This window comes from Rhea americana, unplaced genomic scaffold, assembly GCF_003343005.1.
Source record: "Rhea americana isolate MKP2758 unplaced genomic scaffold, rheAme1 scaffold_79, whole genome shotgun sequence".
Lineage (NCBI taxonomy): Eukaryota > Metazoa > Chordata > Aves > Rheiformes > Rheidae > Rhea > Rhea americana.
In genome coordinates this window covers 3,782,974-3,803,427 of record NW_028186967.1, presented here as the reverse complement: position 1 = coordinate 3,803,427, position 20,454 = coordinate 3,782,974, and the positions used below count along the sequence as shown (strand labels likewise).

Below are 20,454 nucleotides of genomic sequence, written 5' to 3'. Positions count from 1 at the left end.
CTTTCTGAATTCTGTAGCCCTCCCTTCTTCTCCCTGTTTTGAAGAGTTACTGCCCCAAAACAAAAAATCAATAGCCACATTGATTCCTCTGTTTTTAAATGCTATTGGAAAGATCTCTGCTAAACTAGATGAATAGGTTTTTTTTACTCCTAAGGGTAATTCAGTCCTGAAATGATTACTACGGAGCTGTCAGATCCATCTGGAAGTAAGAACGAATCAAGGCCAAGCTTCTCAGCCTTAAAAGGAAAAAGGTCTGCCAGGTAAATTTGTCAGAGGATGCATGGGGTAAAAAAGCCAGGCTTCACAGACACAGCTGAGGATAGCAGGTACCAAACARTGAAGGGTTATAAATTTTCCAGGCAAGTGGCAGTTACTCAGGAAATGTGCACACAAATTTTGTTAACGGGCAYGTTTGCAGGGGTGAGGAAAAAAAGTGGAGGAAGGGTGTTGTACGTGTTCCTCCTGATACCCAGTTTGTATGTGTACAGCATAAATGTGTTAATCTGCTACCTTCCACTGCTCATTAAAACTTGGTTCCACAGGCAGTTTTCTTTATGAGTAGAGATGGAACTAGAAAGAAGATATAAACCCCTTGCCTATTGTTTATGGTTAATAAATTCCTCTTCACTTGCTGAATCATCATTTGTGATATGATAACAGCAACTGCATCCAGCAGAGTTGGAAAAGGAGGATTAAAATGGAGATAAAAGTATCCAGGCTCTCACCAGTGGTGCTGGCACATTGTGCCTCAGCTTATGTAAATAAAATTTTGAATTAACATTTATGACATAGACTTGAGATGTCCAGTGCCTTGCTGCATGATTGAGTTGCTCTGTAGGTTGTTATACAGTAGTAGTAAATCAGCTTCAGTTTTCAGAAATAAAATCTCTTTTAGGTGATACATTGGGAAGAGGGAGATGAAGCAGAGAGCTGCTGATGTTTGCTCTATGCTTTTGCCTTATAAAATGAGATAGTTGTGAAAGACACTTTTGCTCTTAAAGCAGCTGGTGCATTGGGGCACCTGCACCCTCACCCTTCATGTGCTTGTTGATGGGGCGGCTGGCTTTTGAACAACAGTGTTCTGTCTTTGGTAACATCCGTGTAATGACACGAACAAGCATGCAATGGAAAAGAGAAACGTGCAGAAGCCCTGAGGTTTAAATCAGCAGGGTCTTACCAGGTGCAGATGGCACCGTTTACTGCTTAGAGCAGCTTGCCTGATGATTAGATAGTTTGCCAACCCACCAGACAATAGAGTTGGGTTGTTTATAAATAATTAATTAGGATTTTGCTGCATGCTTGTCTCCCAGGCTGTATCACCATGGAGATGATCTGGCTTTCATGATCTGAAAAGTAGCAATCTCCAAAACAATAGCATTGTGTTGACCCTACTCTTTTTCTCCTGAAGAGAGAGCTCTTGGAGACCTGTTAGCCAAATGCACAAGGCCAGGCACTAATTTTGCATCGGCTCACAATGCTCTTTTGTCCAACATTTCAGTCAGTGCATGGAGTGTTTTCTATGACTGTGCAGAAGCTGACTCTTAGACTTGCACAGTCTGCATGCTGCTCTTTATTATTGAATTTGGCCTGGGAGTGGATTCTCAAGATCATTTTTTTCTGCACCTCAGGGAGCACAGCAAAGAAATACTTACGGGGGAAGGAGGCTTATGAGAAGAAGTCTGCATAAGGGTAGCTTTGCAGAACCCTTTGGGTGCTTGACTTCCCTGTAAAAATATCCATGGTTCCCGGTCAAGACCTGGAAGGTCCAGATGGCCTGGTCGACACTTTTTCAGCCCATCCCCTGCCTTTCCTTGCCCAGCCTCTGGCAGTGCCATTTCAGTGCAACTGCGTTATCAGCATCCCCTTCCTTATCATCCAATTGCAGCAACTTCAGGGGCCACCCAGTTTCAGAGCTTTGTTTCTCTTCCCCTTGCACTGATGATGTCTGAGCCAAGAACTGTAGGCAGAGACTCCCCTAAAAAAACCTAACACAGTGCCAGGCTTTATTCTTCCTTGCTAAACTCCATGGAGGTGGAGAAGGAACAATGTACCTTTTCTCTCCCCACCCCCAAACATCCTCTGCTCTCTCCTTCTCTTCCTCCAGCTACTCGATCCCCCTATTCTTTACCTTCCCACCCTTGCTGGCACTTGCCCCATTGCACTTCCCACCTAGGAGACTCAAAGAAAGGAAACAGAGCTGTGAAACTGGCTGGGCTCACCCATTTCCCATTGCTGGGTGGGGTTGGCCTCAATTCACAGCTTTAGGGAAGTAGAGGTTTGTATATATTTAACCCAACTCCAGCATGAAAATTGCTTCCAATAATTTGCTTTAAGCTGCTTTTCTGATATGTCTCGCAGTGACAGTGAGTTGGTTTCCAGGTCTCAGGGGGCTGCATTCCCTTTCCTGACGTCGTTTTCCCTGCGCTCCGGAGCGCCATTGCAATAACCCATTGGAATTTGCTCCAGAGCATGACTGGTATGCACAAGAGCGGGAACCAGCTTAATATTTACAGCCCCCGCACTGGAAAAAAGCAGTTTGTTAATATCTAGCCATRGTCCTAAAAATAGCCTTGATAGATAATAGAGCAGAAGATTGTTTTCAATGAAACTGAATGTGCTGTATGCAGAAACTGCTGAGGCAGGGTCTCTAGCTTGTGTAATTCAGGTGCTCAGTCTAGGTTACAAGACTAGCTGACTTTAAAAATCCGTAACTTCATGCGGTGTGGCGATTTCCACCTTTGTTTCTATTCACATGTCTCATGTGGAAGATATAGGTTCATTGCATTAAAAGAGAGAAACACATGAACCAACTTCCTGGAAAGAATAGAAACAGCTTTATGCTTTGATGAAAATATGATTTAGTTGCTCATCCCATGATGCTTCAGCCACACAGGTACACTGGTGAAACCGGAATGCCCGCAATGACTCTTTGGACATAGAGGTTTGGTATGGAAACAACCACCTACTGGCTACTGTCCTCCGCTTGATGTTTAGAGTTTGAGATATTTTGCTGTACATGATGATCTTGATCTGCCTCTGTAAAGGAAAATTCCAACCATTTTGCTTTGCCCAACAGCCTAGAAGCCTGTAAAGGAGAGACGTTGCTCTTACCAACAGAACTGAATGTACAGAGACCTTTGCAACTGTCATGTTTTTGAAGTATTTATAGCCCAATTCAAGTTATTTGTACCAAAGAAAAGCAAAGAAGCATGAAATGTATTGGAAAATACTTTATAATCTCTCTACACTAGTTCAGAGAGTAAGTATAAATCCTGTTTCCAGCAAATGGAAACAGGTAATTTATTGCAGCTTTGAAGAGAGCAGCTTATTTCTCCATGCTTCCTGTCCAGCAAGCTCTGCAAGCTGACTCATGGAGGGGTAGCAAGCCAAAAATTGCGCTCCGTCTTTCCTTTCTGCTTACTGATGGCAGAGCAATGGCTGAGCAGGAGCTGTGCTCTTGCAGAGCTGCTTGGAATTGCCTGGTGATAGCAGAGAATCACAGCCCCCTGCTTCCTCTCTGCTGCACCACACATTTTGGACAGGACGTTCTCTGCCTGTTCTTGAGCTGAAGCCAGAGCCAAAACTGGCAGTGCAGGTGAAGGTGCTTCAGTCCCTTTCTGGAGCTGTCCTTTCCCCTCTCTTATCCTGTGTGGGGCACCACGCCGCCGCCAAGGTTGCCGAGGCGGTACCGAGGATGTTAGTTACCTCCAGCCAGAGAGGGAGTGTGACACCATCATTTTGTTCTGTTGCTGTCACGCTTCAGGCCTATTGCTCGTCCAAAAGTTTAATTTCCAGCTCTCTTACAAGGATGGCTGGTGTACAGAGCCCTCTCACCTCAGAAGTTCCTACTCTCAGGCTGTGCTTTGAGACATRTTTTCTTTCCTTGTCAGTGTGCAAGCAGCCCTCTTCCAAACTCTTACCACTGGACGTGTCAAGCTTATTTCCTTGAGAGTGAGCAACCACTGCTAGATGGTTTTGCTTTAATTTTTGTTCATGTTTGGAGTGAATGTAGCTGTTCTGGAAGGTTACAGGATTTATGCTAGTTACAGGATTTATGCTAGTTACTCCTCTTTCTCTTTCCTGGAGAGAGTAGAGTACAGGGGTTGAATCTTTCTCAGACCCACCAGATGAATGTGATTTGATTCTGACCGGTTCAACGTTGAAGGAGTATTCCAGATGGTCTGTCCATATAAACCTTTGTTTACTATGTAKCTAGCTCACAAAGCTTCTCCTAGTGTTAACTGGGAAAGGGTGTATGTGAACTTGCATGCATGCATGCAAGCAGTAAACTAGCAACTAGATCAAGGCCATCAAATCGTTCAGTACTGATCCCCGTAGGGGCCATCACATGGTCTAGTTCTGATCTGTGACCTTGATGCTTACTCACATACTGAACTTTACATGTGTGAGCTATCCCACAAGAGTCAGTGGTCTGCTCACATATGTGAAGCTAGGCATGTGCTTAAGTGTTTTGCCAGATTGGATCCTTCGTCTATAGGGACTAAGGGTGAACTTGAACCTGTTTTGCTGGGGTGAGAGGCTTTAGATTTCATTATTAAGAATCTGATATGTCACTCTGAATGCAAGGCCTTAGAGTTATCTGAAATTCTCATCAGGACAAGAAGCTAGGAAAAAAATATAAATTCCTATTACTAGAAGTACCATAATTAAATAGTCTAAGTCTTAAAACCAGTAATAAAACCAGGGAGAAGGTGTGATAGAGGTGTAAGTACAGTGTTCTGAGAATACTGAAGCAACTAATAGCACTTTCTCTGCACATCTTGAAGGGGAATATTTTGAATAGTTAATGTAGCTGTTGTACAACAGCATATTGCATTTGCTCTACTGCTGATTCATATACTGTGACTCTTAATAAATTGTCATGGTGAATACAGTGGAGCTCTTGCTTTCAGAGAAAGCAAGGAAGGCAAGCAAGTAAGCAAGCAAGCAAGAACAGGAACCAAAGAATGAACAAACAAGTTCTTTCACAATGTATTTCTCAATTGAGCTTATTTCTTCTTAGGCTTGCGTTGTTCAGGTTCATCAGGTACCATATCTGGCACCAGTCCTGTAAGTGAGGTTTTGAAAAATGGAGTCAGCTCTGTCTGTGTTAAAAGCGTAAGCCTATGCTGGACATACTTTTTTTCCAGAATATATTTCTGAGTAAAATACAGTTCATAAAAGAAATTCCATTATTGGAATTTATTATTTATTCATTATTTAGAAGAGAGACTTGTTTTACAAGCTAATATCATACAGGGACCTTATTTTGCTCAAACAGATAAAAACAATGAAATATATAATAAATATCTAAAATGTGACCTTGACATGTAATGCTTCTGTGAAATAGTTAAAAAAAAAAACACTGAACTGCACTCGTTTGTATTATTCTTTCAAATCAATAGATTTAAGCCCACCTGCAGCTGCTCACACAGTCTGGGTAGATTGATGCAGGTGAAAGAGTGAAGGTGAATTTTCTTGGCTGGCAGAAATCTCTTTTGTGCAGAAGAAGAGTTGGAACAAATGCCAGTATAAATTGCTGTGCACTGTTCTGCTGCTCTGTTAATCCTGTAATGGGATGCCACCTCTACCACTGAAGGTCTGCTGACAGTGATCACTCACTGCTTGGCCTTTGGGTAAGATCGTCTGCAAGGCTGTTTGCTATTGATAGTCTTTGCGATGGGGAACCCATTCACTTGGGAAGCAGGGCAGGGGAATGGGCAAGCCACCAGGCAGACGTCACAGGATAAAAATACTTACGAGCTGCATTTAAACCCATGAATGGAAGACTCCTTATTCTGTCTGAGCCACAGAGATGCACCTTTCACTTCCCTGAGATGCTTTGTGAAGGGAAAAAATAGCAACTGAGCAGGAGAAAAATACTGGAAACTGGCCTTTAATAATTCTATGATTTGCTGAGCAGGGCAAAAAAGGTTTGGAAGGGAGAGGCAGACAGTTATTTCTGAGATGCTACTGTCCTTGTTTCCTTTAGGAGTCCCATCAGCTTTCTGTTTCAATTTCCCCATCTCCTAAAAGTGAATGGTGCTGTTTCATCACTTGCTGCCTAAGTTTTAAATAATTCAGGACTGTGCTTTGAGCATAATAATGTGCTATGCATGTATAAAACATTATTACGTGCAACTGTCCAGAGCCTTCCTTCAATACAGAGAGCTCATACTGGCAACTTACTGTATCTCCGTTAAGGGGCATCACCTGCTGATTGCCTGTTTCTAAATGGCAGTCACTGCCATCTGAAGCAGTTGAGGGAGAGAAGAGAAGTCAAACTGTTGGTTAGCACCTTGAACATTAAACCCCAGTGGTGTATTTGACATCTTTCTTTCTCTATGATGGGAGGAAGTCTTAGACCTTGGATGTTACAAACAAAATCCCAAGTACTTCAACTAGACTGGTGAAGTACCATTTTCAAAATTCAATTAAACTTTTAGGAATAGCCTTTATAAATTAAGGCTCCTAGGTGGTTTACATAATACATTTATAGCACTGCTGCTCTTCGAATCACATCTGCATTTTTTAAAAATCTAAAAAGATGTTTTCGCGTATAAAATTATTCCAGACATACTACTTGTGGTAATTATGTATAGACTTAAAAAAGTTCTGTCTGCAAAACCTAGCATCAAGGACTAGCATGCCCTCCTGGAAGCCGTTATTACTTTACCAGCTATGAATGGTGAAGAACTTGCTCCCTGTTGTATATTTGACAGTGAAAGCCTTCTTAAATTCTTCCTCAGAGCCAAGTACAAGGCTGTCTTTTAATAAAAAATGTGTTTTTACCCATGTCTATATTTACTTCTTTCAGGAATGCACATGCTGCTCCAAGAGCCACCCACATCCTTCTTGTATACAGGGTTTATTTGCATTCGCAGCCTGTCCCAGTGCAAACATGGGATGGAGGGGAAAAAAACCCAACTTTGTCTGTACTGCTAGCTGCTTTATCCATCTCTAGAACTGCTTGGTGATTATATTGATCACTCAGTCAATTAAGATCTGCTATATTACCTTTGCTAGAAATATGTGCATGATAGATAAGAGCAAAGCTATGTTGCTGCTTTTAAAATCTGTATACCAAATATTTTGGTCAAGAGGAAGAAAATAATTGTTTGGGTTTTGACATACAAATATGTTTGTCCCGTATGCTCTGCTTTTGGTTCTATTGTCTCTGTGAGTCCCAAAGCAAGATAGCACTTGAGCATGTGGTTAATTCTAAGCATGTACTGAAATCTTTGGGAGTTCAAGGGGACTGGGCATGTGCTTAATGCTTTTTTTGAACAATGTTGCTTTTCAGAGTTGAAACCTTTGTTGGAAACCTGATCCTTTAAACTAGYTCCTGTTTATGTACATTTCAATTTTATAATACTGTAAGTTTTTCCCTTCTCTCTTCAATATGCTTAATGCTGCATCATATAATGAAAACAATATTAGTCATGCCACTTGCAATTACTAAAGTAGGCAGTGAAATTATTTTTGTGCAGGAACCAGGAAAATCACATAAATCACAAATTTACAAATGTTTTCCCAAAAGAGGTCCATAGTAGTTGGCTGCATAGAATGACAAAAGTGTTGTTTACCCATAAAAGGGTGGTCATCTCAGCAGGTCAGTGATGTTTTTCAAAGGCTTGCTGTTGATTTTAAACTAGCTGGTAATTTATTCCTTGAACTCTGGCTTACACAAATAAAATAGGGTAAATATTTATTACAGTAGAGGCTGTGCTGCCACTCAGAATGTGCAGTACCTCCCACACTAGCTCCTCTCCATTGTTGGGATGGGCATTTCTTGTAGGGCATGATCTGACTCCTACAATTATTTATGGGGTTGTTCAGATAAGCTCTTTTTCACAGGCTACACACACACACTCACAGGGGCTGTTATAATTTGAATTTATACTGCAAATTCAGCTATCACTTCCTCTGTTCCCACCCTGCCTTTTGGAAAGGTACCCAGTCACACGATGTGCTTGTGAAAAGGTTGCTGATTGAGGAAGGATGCAGGAAGGAAATGGTTTTGCAGTGATTGCATAAGTGCTCTGCAGGACATGAAAGCCTAGGGTTTACATGAGGACGAGTTTAGATGTGAATTTCAAAGAATCATTTCTTCTGATTGTTAAACAAATCATAACCCCTGAGCCTGCTTTAGAGAACAGTGGAGCAACCTGTATTAATGTAGTCCTCATTGTATTAACATAGCCAAAAAATTTGTAATCATCACCTGAAATCATCTGCCTCCTTTCCATCAGAGAACTTTACTTCAGAGAAATTGTCTCCAAATTTCTGCTTGAAATTGTCAGATGTAATTATGTCTAACCAAAGTGCTGTTCCTGTCAGTCTTTTGAGAGTTTTACCATTTACCTCAGCTGAAGAATATTTAGGCTAACACAGAGTTCCTTTTAAAAAATCCTACATTCCCCTTCAATGAATCCCTAATACCGAAAGAACTTAAAGCTTTATGTCACTGATTACTGTAATGAGAGTGTACTTATTACTATAAAATGAAGGAGCTGGGGCATGGAGGTTTGTATTTTAAAGCCTTGTTTTGGTCATTCCACATTCTGCCAACATCTAACATCTGTATTTGTTTTTTGAACTCTCCTTAATGGATTATGTGCATCTGTTCAGTTCCAAGAGTAATGCTTGGTTTCCTGAATTTATAGGTTGCAATAAAATCCATTCGTAAGGACAAAATTAAGGATGAACAAGATATGGTTCACATCAGACGGGAGATTGAGATCATGTCATCCCTCAGCCACCCTCATATCATCACCATATATGAAGGTTAGTGAATGTGATTCTCCTCCCCAACTGCTCTGTTATGTTCTTGCAGACCTAATGTTTGTATTTCTTGAGAATATGCACCAAACTCTTACTCCTAGTGTAACCCATCTCTTACCAAAGAAATTGTTTTGAGCATTACCTTCCTTCTGAACCATAATGTTTCACAATGGCATAAGCCCTTGCCTACAGGAACTTGTTTATTATTTTGTTAACTTAAGAGCTGTATCCATGGAAGATGGGCAAGTATAGCACATACCATCTAATTTTCTTACTCCCAGTGGAAAGTTCATTTTAATTTCAGCCTCACTCACACACCAACCTCAGCTTGTCAGCTTGTGTTCTCCAACCCTGAAACTGATCCTCATATATTTTATTTCCCCTGGACTTCACAAGATCAGTGTTGTTTGGTCTAGGCCTTTGGTCCTTCYTTACCCGCCCATTTGTCTTGCTGGTTCTGTAATAGTTGCTTTTCTCCCGTGAATCTGAGCATCTGCTTCCTATCCATCTCTGTATTATTTCCTGTCAGTCTGGTTGCTGGCTAGCATTCCTGTTTCCTAATCCTGCGTTTGCTCGCTAACTCCTTTCTTCCTGGGACATGGCAGTGAAGCTGGTAATTCCTGGCTCCAGAGCTGCTCCCTAGTCTGGAGGGAAGAGCAGGAAGCCAGAGACATTCTTCATTTATTTGCTTGTTTTTTTGTTTATATATTTATAGAATATCACCATGCAGTAAAATTTCCTCCTCCTTCCTTCCTTCCTTAAGTCTGTAACATCCCAAGTAGAGTTAAATAGTTCAGGCTGGGAATGTGCTAAAAGATGCTGGCCAAGAGGTCTGCTCCCAGGGCTCCAACTAGGTTCTCAGTTGCACAGCGGACACCGGGTGTGAATTCCAGAAACTCTGAAGGATGTGAGCCTAACGACTTCGTCTCAGGGGATCACATCCTTCCTTATATGCGGAAGAGGCAGCCTGTATTAGCCCTTCATATTTACATACCCATAAGGTAAACGCACAAGGTGATGATATGTATATGGCAGCTCCATTCTGAGAGTTGATATGACTGATTAAAACAAGGACTGGCTTGGAATACTGTTACAGTATCACATATTGAGTTATTCAAAAGCATGTTCTTTTACTTGAAAAGAGATGAATATCTGTCTTTTTATTGAATAAACTCAAAACAGAATCTGGGAACAGAAAAGGGGAGGGATGCTGTGTCAGCATGTGGGTTGCAAATGGAACAAAAGTTATTTCAAATGTGCACAGGAACTCAGAAAGAAAAAAGATTAAGCATGCTGCAGTACTTTGACCAATTGCCCTTCTCATCCTTACTTTAAATAGTTTTTTACTGAGTTAAAACATTTGTAAAAGTTAAAAAGATTACAGAATTTTTAAGAAGCAGGCAGTGAAATCCTGTGGGAGCAAAACTTTCCTTTCCAGCCCTGTGGAGGGAGGTGCATTGCCTCCTAGTTACACACAGCCCAACCAGTCAAGTTTTGCAATGGAGATTTCATCTAGTCTCCAGGAGGGCAAGTGCAGATGGCAAGTGACATTGTTTCCGTCCATGAACTTGAGTGGCATGGTGCTTTTGTGATCCATTAGCCAGCAGCAGCACTTTGCAGTGACAGACCTGGAGACAGCTTCTCTCTCATTTCTGGGAAGCTTTTTGTTCTGGTTTGTTTTATTTTAGAATGATCTCTGAGGAAAAAGCTATTCTCTTACTGTAACACAATAATTGTCTAGAAAGCAGAGCAGCCTTTCATGGCTCCTTATGTTTAATTCATGGCCTGAAGGGCTGAGCAGCAGAAGTCAGCTTGTTAGTTTGACAGTAGTCCAGTGGAACAAGAAATTATGTACAACAGAGGTAGAGCTACTATATAGCTCATCAAGTCTTCCCAAGCGGTCAGAACTGATGTTCTGCCTTTAGCAGCCAATATTGTCACGTATATTTTGTAGTACTGGGAAGATGTGTGAATGCACAGCCAAATTCAGAGGTGCAGTTACAAACTGCCCAGAGATTAGGATGCAAGTTCAGTGACCCTTAAGCATGTGCTTCTTTGTAAGCCTAAGAGTACTTGTAGTGAAGTTGTGGAACTACATGTGTGACTGAAATATTTGTATCCTGTTGAGGCTATATTTTGAATGTGTAGCCATTCCTCTGGAATGATACRTAAAAATGATAATATTGCTCTCCTCTGGCACTAAATATTGAAGTTACTCAGTCCTCAGGGGTGGGCTTCATCTCACCAGATTTAAGTTATCCAACATGCAGGCAGTTAGTGTACATTAGAGGTCTAGTTTCCCTCTGTAGAAAAGTGAGATCAGCATCTGCACAAGGTGGTTTGCTCCCTCCTGGGACAGACTTTTCAGATAGATGGGAGAAATGACATGCTGGAACTGCTTTTCTCTCTCTCTGTTGGCTATGGACAGAGTCTAGCTGACTAACTTAGATCAGATGCTTAACTTCTAGACTGGAGAGGCCCCACATATATTTTTCTTATCTCTCACTATTTTTTAATGTAGRTATTCAGACTATGATTACACTCCTGACAGTGTTTGCTCTAGGTGCCAGGTTGCAGTGAGCCTACCTAGCATGGACCATGCTTCATTTCTCTCAAATAGCTTTGTAAGCTCTTTGTATTGCATTTACAAATGTGTTTTCCTTAAGTGGGATCCTTGTTTAGGTATCCTTTTGACCTGCCTGGTTAAAGGCAATTAACCTTTGAATTTTTTCTCAACTTGATGTAAACACAAGCTTATCTTTTTTTTTGATACTGAGCAAATCCGAATGTATGGAAACAAAGCTTTCCAGTTTAATATTTTTTGTAACCTAACCAAAAGGAAGACATCTTGCCCATTACTGCAAGGGTAGACATACAATTCTGAGCCCAAAGGAATTCCATCTTCTCAGCAGGGCTGTAATTGGCAATCTGTCGAGTGTGGCTGCAAGGGAAGTGCTCTTTCAAGTGACTTTAAACTCCTTGAAAGGGATTGGATAAATGAAGCTGGCTTTACCAGAACTGTTCTGATTTCAGGGCATAAATTTTCATTTATAAAATAATGGCTCTGTCMRTTCATCTGCCCATCTGCSCCCCCCCMCACACACACCTCTCCCTACCCTGTTTCTCTTTCCTCTTAAAAACTCCAGGATTTGATAATAAAGCCTATGAGAGCTAACATATTTTTCCAGGGGTAGCCTGAGTGCAAAATCTATCCCATCTGGCAATACTTTATAAAAGTTAAACCAGGGGAAGAGCATAGGGCCTGATCCTGCAAACACTTAAACATGTGTTGAACCAATTATGAGAGTAAACTTATGCTTGGGACATTCAGGGGCAAGCTTTTGTGTCTTTGTAGTATGAAATACAGTGCCTGCATGAGAGTTTCTGTGCTTAGGAGGACCTGTGCTGGCCTTTTTCAGCATAACCATACAGAAAAGTCCATCCATTTGCGAAATACACTTACATAATAAATAGATTTTTTGCTAGCGGGTTTGTAGAAGTAGTTTAATGATGTTATTCTCTGACGAATGAATAAATATTAGGATCACAATTCAGTGCCCACAGAAGGTGATGGCATTAACAGGAACAAGTAACTAAAGGAAAGCACGTGCTTAAGTGCTTTGCTGGATTGGGGCCAGGCTGCTCGGCACTCGACTGGACTCTACATCAGCAAAGCTCTAAAAATGAATTTCCCATGTAAAAGGGACTTCTTGTTTTTGTAGGCTGCGCTTTTGAAAATCATAGGAAAAAGAAACAGAAAGAATACAAAGATTCTCCATCATACAAGTACAGAGTGACTTGAGATATTTTGCATGTTTTGGTTAATCAGGAATTTAGTTCAGCTCTTGTACTTTTGAAGTCCAAAGACAATTAAAGAAAATCTGACAGTGTGTAACAGTGGATGTGTAGTGTTACACAATATTAATTTTGCTTGCAAAATTCATGTTCATTCTTACATTCCATAACAGACTTCTGTGAAACAAAAAGAAAGTCAGCATTTGACATTTTAGATATACACAGGCATGTCTTCARTGCAGTGTTGTTTGAGTTTTGTCAGCCAAGTTGCTGTGTTGTGAGTGAAAGCAGCTGTTTTGCAAAAAAAAAATGGTACATGAGTGCCTAGGTAGCAGCTGGCAGGTGCTGTCTTGAACCACTGCTTGCAGCCTGCCTCCCCACAGCAGTGCTGCTCCAGCAAGTACTCTCAGCACGTCCGCTTCACTGCCTACCTTTGGATGAGCCAGGCAGCTCAAGACTGAAATTATGGTCTACTCACTCTAGAGATTTTTGTTGCGGGTAACAGTCTGGTTAAATGCAGCACTGAAGTTACGTATCTGAGGCTAGCACTACTGTGGAGGCAGTGCCAGTCTTTGCTATCTCGTATTTTTCAGACATAATCAAAACAAAGTTTAGTGCCGAATTGCACGATCCCTTCTGTGTGCAAAACACCTGAAAAGGTCACTTAAAGTCCCTTGCAACATCATATGAAGGACTGGGCTTTAAACAAGAATGATGAAAGTTGGAAAGCTGGAATGACTTTTTGACATTTAGCCAAGAGAAAGAATTTCAGCAGTGACACGATTTAACCACATTTCTAATTGGCTTCCTCTAATTATGTAAGTTTTTGACCTTATAGGGTGTTAGTTCCATTGTTTTCAGTTGATAACAAGAACATAAAGTAATATTTCTAGAGTCTGCTGATAGTAATGAAACAAGTATAAACAAACATAACTCTTTAGTTTTCATACACCACCTTAATGGATTTCCTTTTATTCAGGACGATGCCCTGCACAATGCTGCTTCTGACATAATACGAACTCAGATGTATGAGGTCGTTGGCAAGTTTGATTAAGATGTCTAAATGATTCTAAGCAATGATAAAATTTATTTCCATCCCTTCACTTAAACAGGCCTCCCACGACAATGTAAATGTTTGCTTGTTTGTGGTTCCTCAGCAGTTTGTAATCATAATTAAAAATAAAAGGGGAATTAGCTCTTTTATTCTTTGCTGCAGCAAAAGGCAATTAGTGTAACATGTAGTACTGTGGCTGAATTAGCAAGTCTCATTTTTCCTTCTTTTTTAAATAGTAGACCATCAAAACCTGTGTATCCTTGTTCTTTGAGAAACAAAATTAGCAAGGATAACGGTTCTCATTTTGATTTAATCCCCTCACTGAGGATTAATTCTATCATGCTGTCTGATTTAAAATGATTATTGCAGGATCTTAACTGCATTCCTTTACTTTAAGAAGAGAACTGAATAAGGCCATCACTCAAGAAAGCTATTTAGCACATGCTTATCTTTAAAATGTGTATTTTGTATTTCGCTAACTTTAATTATAATTAAGGATATGCATAAATTTGAGAATATGCACCCAAGTGGTTTTCTAAATTGGACCTTGGAGGGAGAAAACTTGCTTGATTTTTTCATGCCTGCTGCATGCTCTATTTAAAAACAATCATAAACAAATAATAATGGTAAATAAAATAAAAAAATACAGTTCTAAAGTATTTTTACATCAAGAGGCTACAAAGCTTTCCAAGTATTTATGAACACAGAAGATGCATAGGACTGAAATTCTAACATAAAAAATGCTTTTCAGCATTCAGATGTCTTTTTGAAGAATAATTTGTGCATTATTACACAAATGAGGTAATTGGGTCATACATGACTTTTCTGAATGAAAAGGTTATTCTAGTCTGCATCTCTAAAATTAAAAACAAACTTGCTTGTTCTTTTGATTTGGCTGACCTTTAATAAAAGAGCATTTTGTAGCAATGGAAAGGTACTTCTGTCTGCGGCTGTTAGGAGAGTAATAAAAATACCGCTGAATGGAAAGACACCAGATGGAAGGAATGTCAACATACTGGAACTAATTTAGGAGATTGCTCTGATAGAGAGCAAAGGCATGAGGAGAATTCAAATGGTTCCAATGCAAAGAGATTGGCCGCCTCTCTTAAACTAACAAACTAAAATTCTTACCCCAGGGTTACATGTAAACCAAATGGAATCAGCCCATGAGGAGGCAGTCCATTAGTGGGAAAAAAAAATTCAACTCCCCCCTCCCCTTGCACTCAGTCTGCTTTTAGCATCCTGTAAGCTTGGAGGAAGAGAACAAGAATTTCGTTTTGCCTTTTAAATTTGATGGTAAGTAAGTCCAAAGTGAGCTATGCTAATAGAGAGATGTCCAATGTACCATGAAATCTTTCTGATTGGTCTTTGCACCATGTCTGTGTGTGTTTTCAACACTTCTGGCCTAAAACTTCATCTTCAGACACATTTAAGACAGACATTGAATATGTTCATCTGATGTCAAATTTGTCCGGGGGAGTTTCAGCGGAGAGGACTTCTGTGTAGCTAATGGGAAGAATTTAGCAACAGGGTTGAAAAGAAAAGAAGAGCATGATCAAAGTGAGGTCTCTACACTACCACTGCTATTTGGAATATGTAAAGCTGTAGAGAGAAACTGAGCTCATCATTTCATGGCCTCTAAATATAGATAAGTGGAGAGATTATATCCAAAAATTATTACTGTAGTAGAACAGACTGTGAAAGAGACTGATTGTTGATGTTACAAAATGTACTTTGTTTCGGATATGTCTTTGGTAGTGAGAAGTTAAGTTCCTTTCCAGTTTCACATTTGTATTCTTTAATGAGCTCTGAAGCTGAACAGATTTTGTTCAAATTATCTGTTTCTTTAAATAAACAAATTACATTACATTTAAGGGGAGAAATTAAAGAAAAGCTGTAAGAAATCTGTACTTGACCACTAGAACTGATTGTGCAGAGCCCTGTTCTTAGCTTCTGCTAAGGCTCGTTGGGATGGACAGAGATTTGAAGCAAGTTCGTAGCCCATGGGAAAATACTTTTTCTCTGTGATGCCTTGAGCCATGCCTTAGTACATTAACACGATACTCTTGCCTCGTGTCCTAGGGATACAGTCACATTGTTCCTCATACTCTATGATACGTCCTATTACTGCTCCGTGTTCCCCAATTTCTGATGTGCTTTCACCTTGCTGTCCCTCCCTCCTCCTCAGTGGACAGGTGGAAGTGTAGCAGTCTCGGAAGTCAGTCAGTCTTTCATTCTGTCTCAAAAGGTGTGCTCTCATATTGCAACCATTACATTACACCACTTGACCATTACAGCTCAGGTGGTATAGCTTCCCTCCAACCACACTGAGATCCTGCTGCAGCTCTCTTAGCATAATGCAGCTTGTAGAGTAGTGCGAGTAAACACAGATAGTGTGACACACAGCTTGGAGCAAGCATTTCTTCTGCTGCCTTCTCCTCTAATATATGAGGCCCATTTCATGTCTAGGCAACCCCCATCTCTTGATTTTCGATTCACAGACCATCTCTCCTCTTACCACCTGGCTGGGTGTTGATGCTCACAATTCTCCATTTATTTTATTTGGTCAGCTCTGTTTGCAGAGTATTGATGCTTTGAAAGAAACAAGAGCAGCCCCATCTTTCTTGTAGATAACCCCCCTCATTCCCTTGACCTTAATCAGGGGTTGAGGTCTGTGGAAGGCAGATTTTTATGACATCCCACCACTAGCAAGCTGTGGAGAATTCTTGGAGTGCGATATCCTGCCTAAATCATGCTGCTCTGTAATCGGTGGCTATAGCCAGGGCTCAGGCTCACTTCTAGATGGGAGTGAGTTGCAGAATGAATATGCAGTAGGATGGCAGATAATAAATCATACACAATGAAAACAAAGAGTGAACCAAGCAGTCCCAGAAGCTATATAGAGGCAATCTGTCCATCATCAGCCTGTAGGTTACAACCCAGGTGTTAACAGGGCAGTATATTTATTGCCTCATTATTATTTGCAGTAAGTAAAATCCAGCCTTTAATTAATACCCTCCTCTCTTCCCCCAATCACCGGCCACAATGCTTTCTTGGAGCGTATGTTGATAAAACTACATACTGTGCTCAGAAGGGAAATTTGGAAGTGTCTCTATGAAGCATGCCTGGCATCCTAGCTGCTGCTGTGAAAATATGTGGTATACATGGCTGATGTTCTGAGAATTGCCAAAATACCATCTCATCACTGCCCAATTATTTTGACCACTGAATTCCCTTTCAAGTGCGTGTGCGTGTGTATGTGTGTGTATGGACATAAATCCTATTGCCTTTCCACTTCCTACTCCTTCAGTGGCAGCTCCCATTTAAGACATTTTTGTCCACTGTCCAATTCCCTTTCTAGAGAAAAGTAGCTGTACACCCTCTCATTAGATTCAGGTAATTGGATGGGTACGCTCTCAACTGAAATGATTCAATTATAAAAAAATATTCCTCCACCTGTCTGTAAAGAAAGATTCACCCTCCACCTTTTCTCCTTGGTGAAGAGATGGATGGGTGTTCAATTCTGTAACCATTCAGCTATGGTCATGCTGAGCCTATCTACATAGAGTTATCTAGGGTAGTGTTATCCAAGGGTAGTRTTCTTGTCATAATGCTCCCTCATGAAGAAAGAGGATTGTGTACATACGTGCTTGTATTCTCATTGATTCTATTGTATTTTTGTGACAAAAATTCAAAATTCAGAACAGTCATTATCATTTCCTAAATTCAGTCTTTAAGGTATTATCTTAATTTGCTAGAGGAGCAGAAAAATCATTTGAAATGGGAAGTACCTTCAAATGCATGTTCCTCCAGCCAAGTGCTCCCTACTCTGTATAAATGTAAGAAAATATTTCTGGACCAGGAATGTTACTGTACTGGCACATTTTAGTCCACAGAAATTTGATATCAGAATTTAACAATTTGGAATATCAGAGACGATTTGAGCAAGCTCACCTGACTAAGCAATGAAGGCAAAACTTTAAGAATGCACTGGAAGAATACCTTGTTGTAGGAGAATGTCATTCTCAAATGCAACAGTGAGCACTTTCTAGGGCACCAGCAATTAGGAGATGGTAGTGGGAAGTGCCCCCTTTCCTTGATCTGTGCCCCTCTGGCATGGCAAATGACCACCTGAATGCAGGATAGACTGGTATCGCTTGGAGTATGTGCTCCTGTGAGATACCATTGAGATCAGTGTGACTACTTTACTTATCCATGAATAATGTAATAATCCCTAACTCATTAAATCAGCTGCTTATTTTTCTAATTAAATCTCTTGAATAAAATCATTTTCAGTGATTTGTCTCAGCTTAATGAAACTTTTTTCCCCCTTCCTAAGCAGCTCTGTAGTTAGCAGCCTTTTCCAAGCTTAGACATGAGAGTATGCACATTACTGCTCCACTGGTAATACATCACAACACTTCTGTGCATGACATAGGGTATGTTCAGTTTTTCCCAGGAAATATCAATCTATCATTCTTGGAGAGGATACTATAAGTAGAATCCATCCAGAGACAACTCTTCCAGTTTCCGAAGTTTATTGTTAATGAGGATGCATATAGGATGTAATCACTGGCAGGAGTCTGTGCTTCAGGGTACAGTAAGGCCAGCAGACGAGTAAGCGGCCAATTTTATCTGGCTCCTCACTCTCTCTTTTATCAGAGCTGTTTGGCTGGGGTTCAGTGGTGTCAGAGGGAACTGCGGASGCTTATGTTTGGGGAATGGAGTGACAAGGTGTGAGAGGCATGAGACAAAGCTCGAGAGCAGCAAATATCTGTGTGTTGAGAGCGGCAGCTTTGCATTTCACTGCAAAAGCTATTTTTTTTAAGCACTAAGGACTACTGGCTGAGCTTTGCTAAAGAGATATTGGAAGGCATCACTCCAGCAGTGCTGGTTAAAACTAGCATCCGTTTGTAGTAACCTCTATAGCCTCATTAATTTGCAGAAGCTTTGTTGCCAGTGCAACCTGGCTTCAGCAGGCTGCTGCCATAGAATAAGAGAGAAAGAAATCACTATGTTTTAATGGGAACAGTCATTCTTTTATGGCAGATGCAGGGAGTTTCCAGTGAGTTGCAGAGAATTTTCAGTGTCAGAAAGAAAAAAATATTTAGCAGCCAGTGCATTATGGCAATTTGAGAAAACTCACAGCCTGTTTTGCTAGCTTAATTGTTTAGTTATCTGCAACTCCCAGTAGAGTCCTTGACAGCATGTGGCACAACGTACTTGGAGCCATGAAGGAACAGTCACATTATAATGCGTATTAAATGAATGTTCCTTGCGCTCTTTATGTGGTAGCTACGCATTGCTGTTGGCTCTGTGCAAGTGGCAAAGGATGTATCTACAGCATGCAGGCAAACATGAGGCAGAGGCACCTAATTTGGTAAGTACCATACACTTTGAGGAGATAACTGAGCTAAAGGACAGGTTAGGTGCATGAGACAGGGTGCAGAACTATGCTGACAAGAGATTGGATGCCAGCCTTTGGAGCCAAGTTGCAGTCCCAGCTCCCTCTGGTGTCAGTGCCCACCATGCTCTTGCAGAGAGTTGTGCCCAAGAAGGACATAAGCATCAATTCTTCCGTTGGTTTCTGAGGGAAGGTGAAAGCAAACCAGCAGCCATTCTGAATCAGCCAAATGGTTATTCTGCATCAGCCAGTCCTTGGAGACAGAGGTTCTTATCTCTTCTATTAACTCTTTTCAAATGATGCGATAGCTTCTGATTCATATAGCCCCAAGAGTACTACAGGTAACAGACAGTCAGAGCCAGGATTCGAATACAGGCATCGCTAGCCCAAGAGCTCACCTCATCGTGTTATGATCAAGTTGACTTTTCCACCCTGTGACCCCATGTTATAGTGGCAAAGTCCTTCTTTCAGATAGCCATGGGAAAGTGAAAGTAGTCGCAACTTGCTTCTCTTGATCTTGAACATTGTAATCTTCTTTTGGAAAAGATTAACTTTGGAACTTGCTGTTTTCGATGGGGTTGGTAGTACATCTGTCTAAGCTGCCGTGATGACRTGAGATTGTTTAGTCATCCTAATTCTTCTTCTCCCTGAAAAGTACCAGTTTTTAAATTCACTAGATCAACTGTTTTCTTTTTTATTTTTCTTCTTTGACCTGTGCAGTATTTGAAAATAAAGATAAGATTGTGATCATCATGGAGTACGCAAGTAAAGGAGAGTTGTATGATTACATCAGTGAGAGGCGGCGGCTGAGTGAAAGAGAGACAAGACATTTCTTCCGACAGATAGTCTCTGCTGTACATTACTGCCACAAGGTAAGCAAAGGACTTGATATTAAAAAAAGACTGTTTGAAGACTGTATAGTGTTTTATGTATTTGAAAGCATGACGGAGGCAACAGCATTTATTATTAAGTATGACAGCATATGATTGTATCAGTACAACAGGAGAGCTTGAAATGGATTGCTGACAGCAGTTCACTGCTTGCTTTTAAAGACCAGGGATATTTTGCTGTGTTATGGCATACACCAGCCATAGCAGGTATACCAGCCATAAGGGTATACCATATACTCTTATGCTAGCCCTGCATCCCATTTTTGCTTTGAAGTTATTCTCCTAACATTAAAAAAAAGATTGACATTAACAAAAAAGGCACCCCATAGTACTTGTAGAACATTAATCATTTTGATGCCTTCAAATAAATGATAGTTTGCAATTTGAATATGCAAGTGTACAACTTCAGATRTCAAAGAAAATTCAAGAGGAAGGTATAAATGTTCAAATTCTACCATGTACTCATTCCAGATATGCAAAAGTAACTTTCCTGGTGTAGTAGGAGCATGGGAAAGATACCCTTTGCT

General features: G+C 40.6%; 1 protein-coding gene across 1 annotated transcript in view; it reads left to right on the top strand.

Annotated features, from left to right (window-relative positions):
- The window catches only part of NUAK1 (NUAK family kinase 1), a 51,117-nt gene that overhangs the window by 16,855 nt on the left and 13,808 nt on the right, over window positions 1–20,454 (top strand). Inside the window, exons 2-3 of the mRNA XM_085322547.1 lie at window positions 8,667–8,787; window positions 19,758–19,909. Coding sequence (XP_085178673.1) covers window positions 8,667–8,787; window positions 19,758–19,909 — 273 coding nt within the window. The remainder of the gene's footprint in view (window positions 1–8,666; window positions 8,788–19,757; window positions 19,910–20,454) is intronic.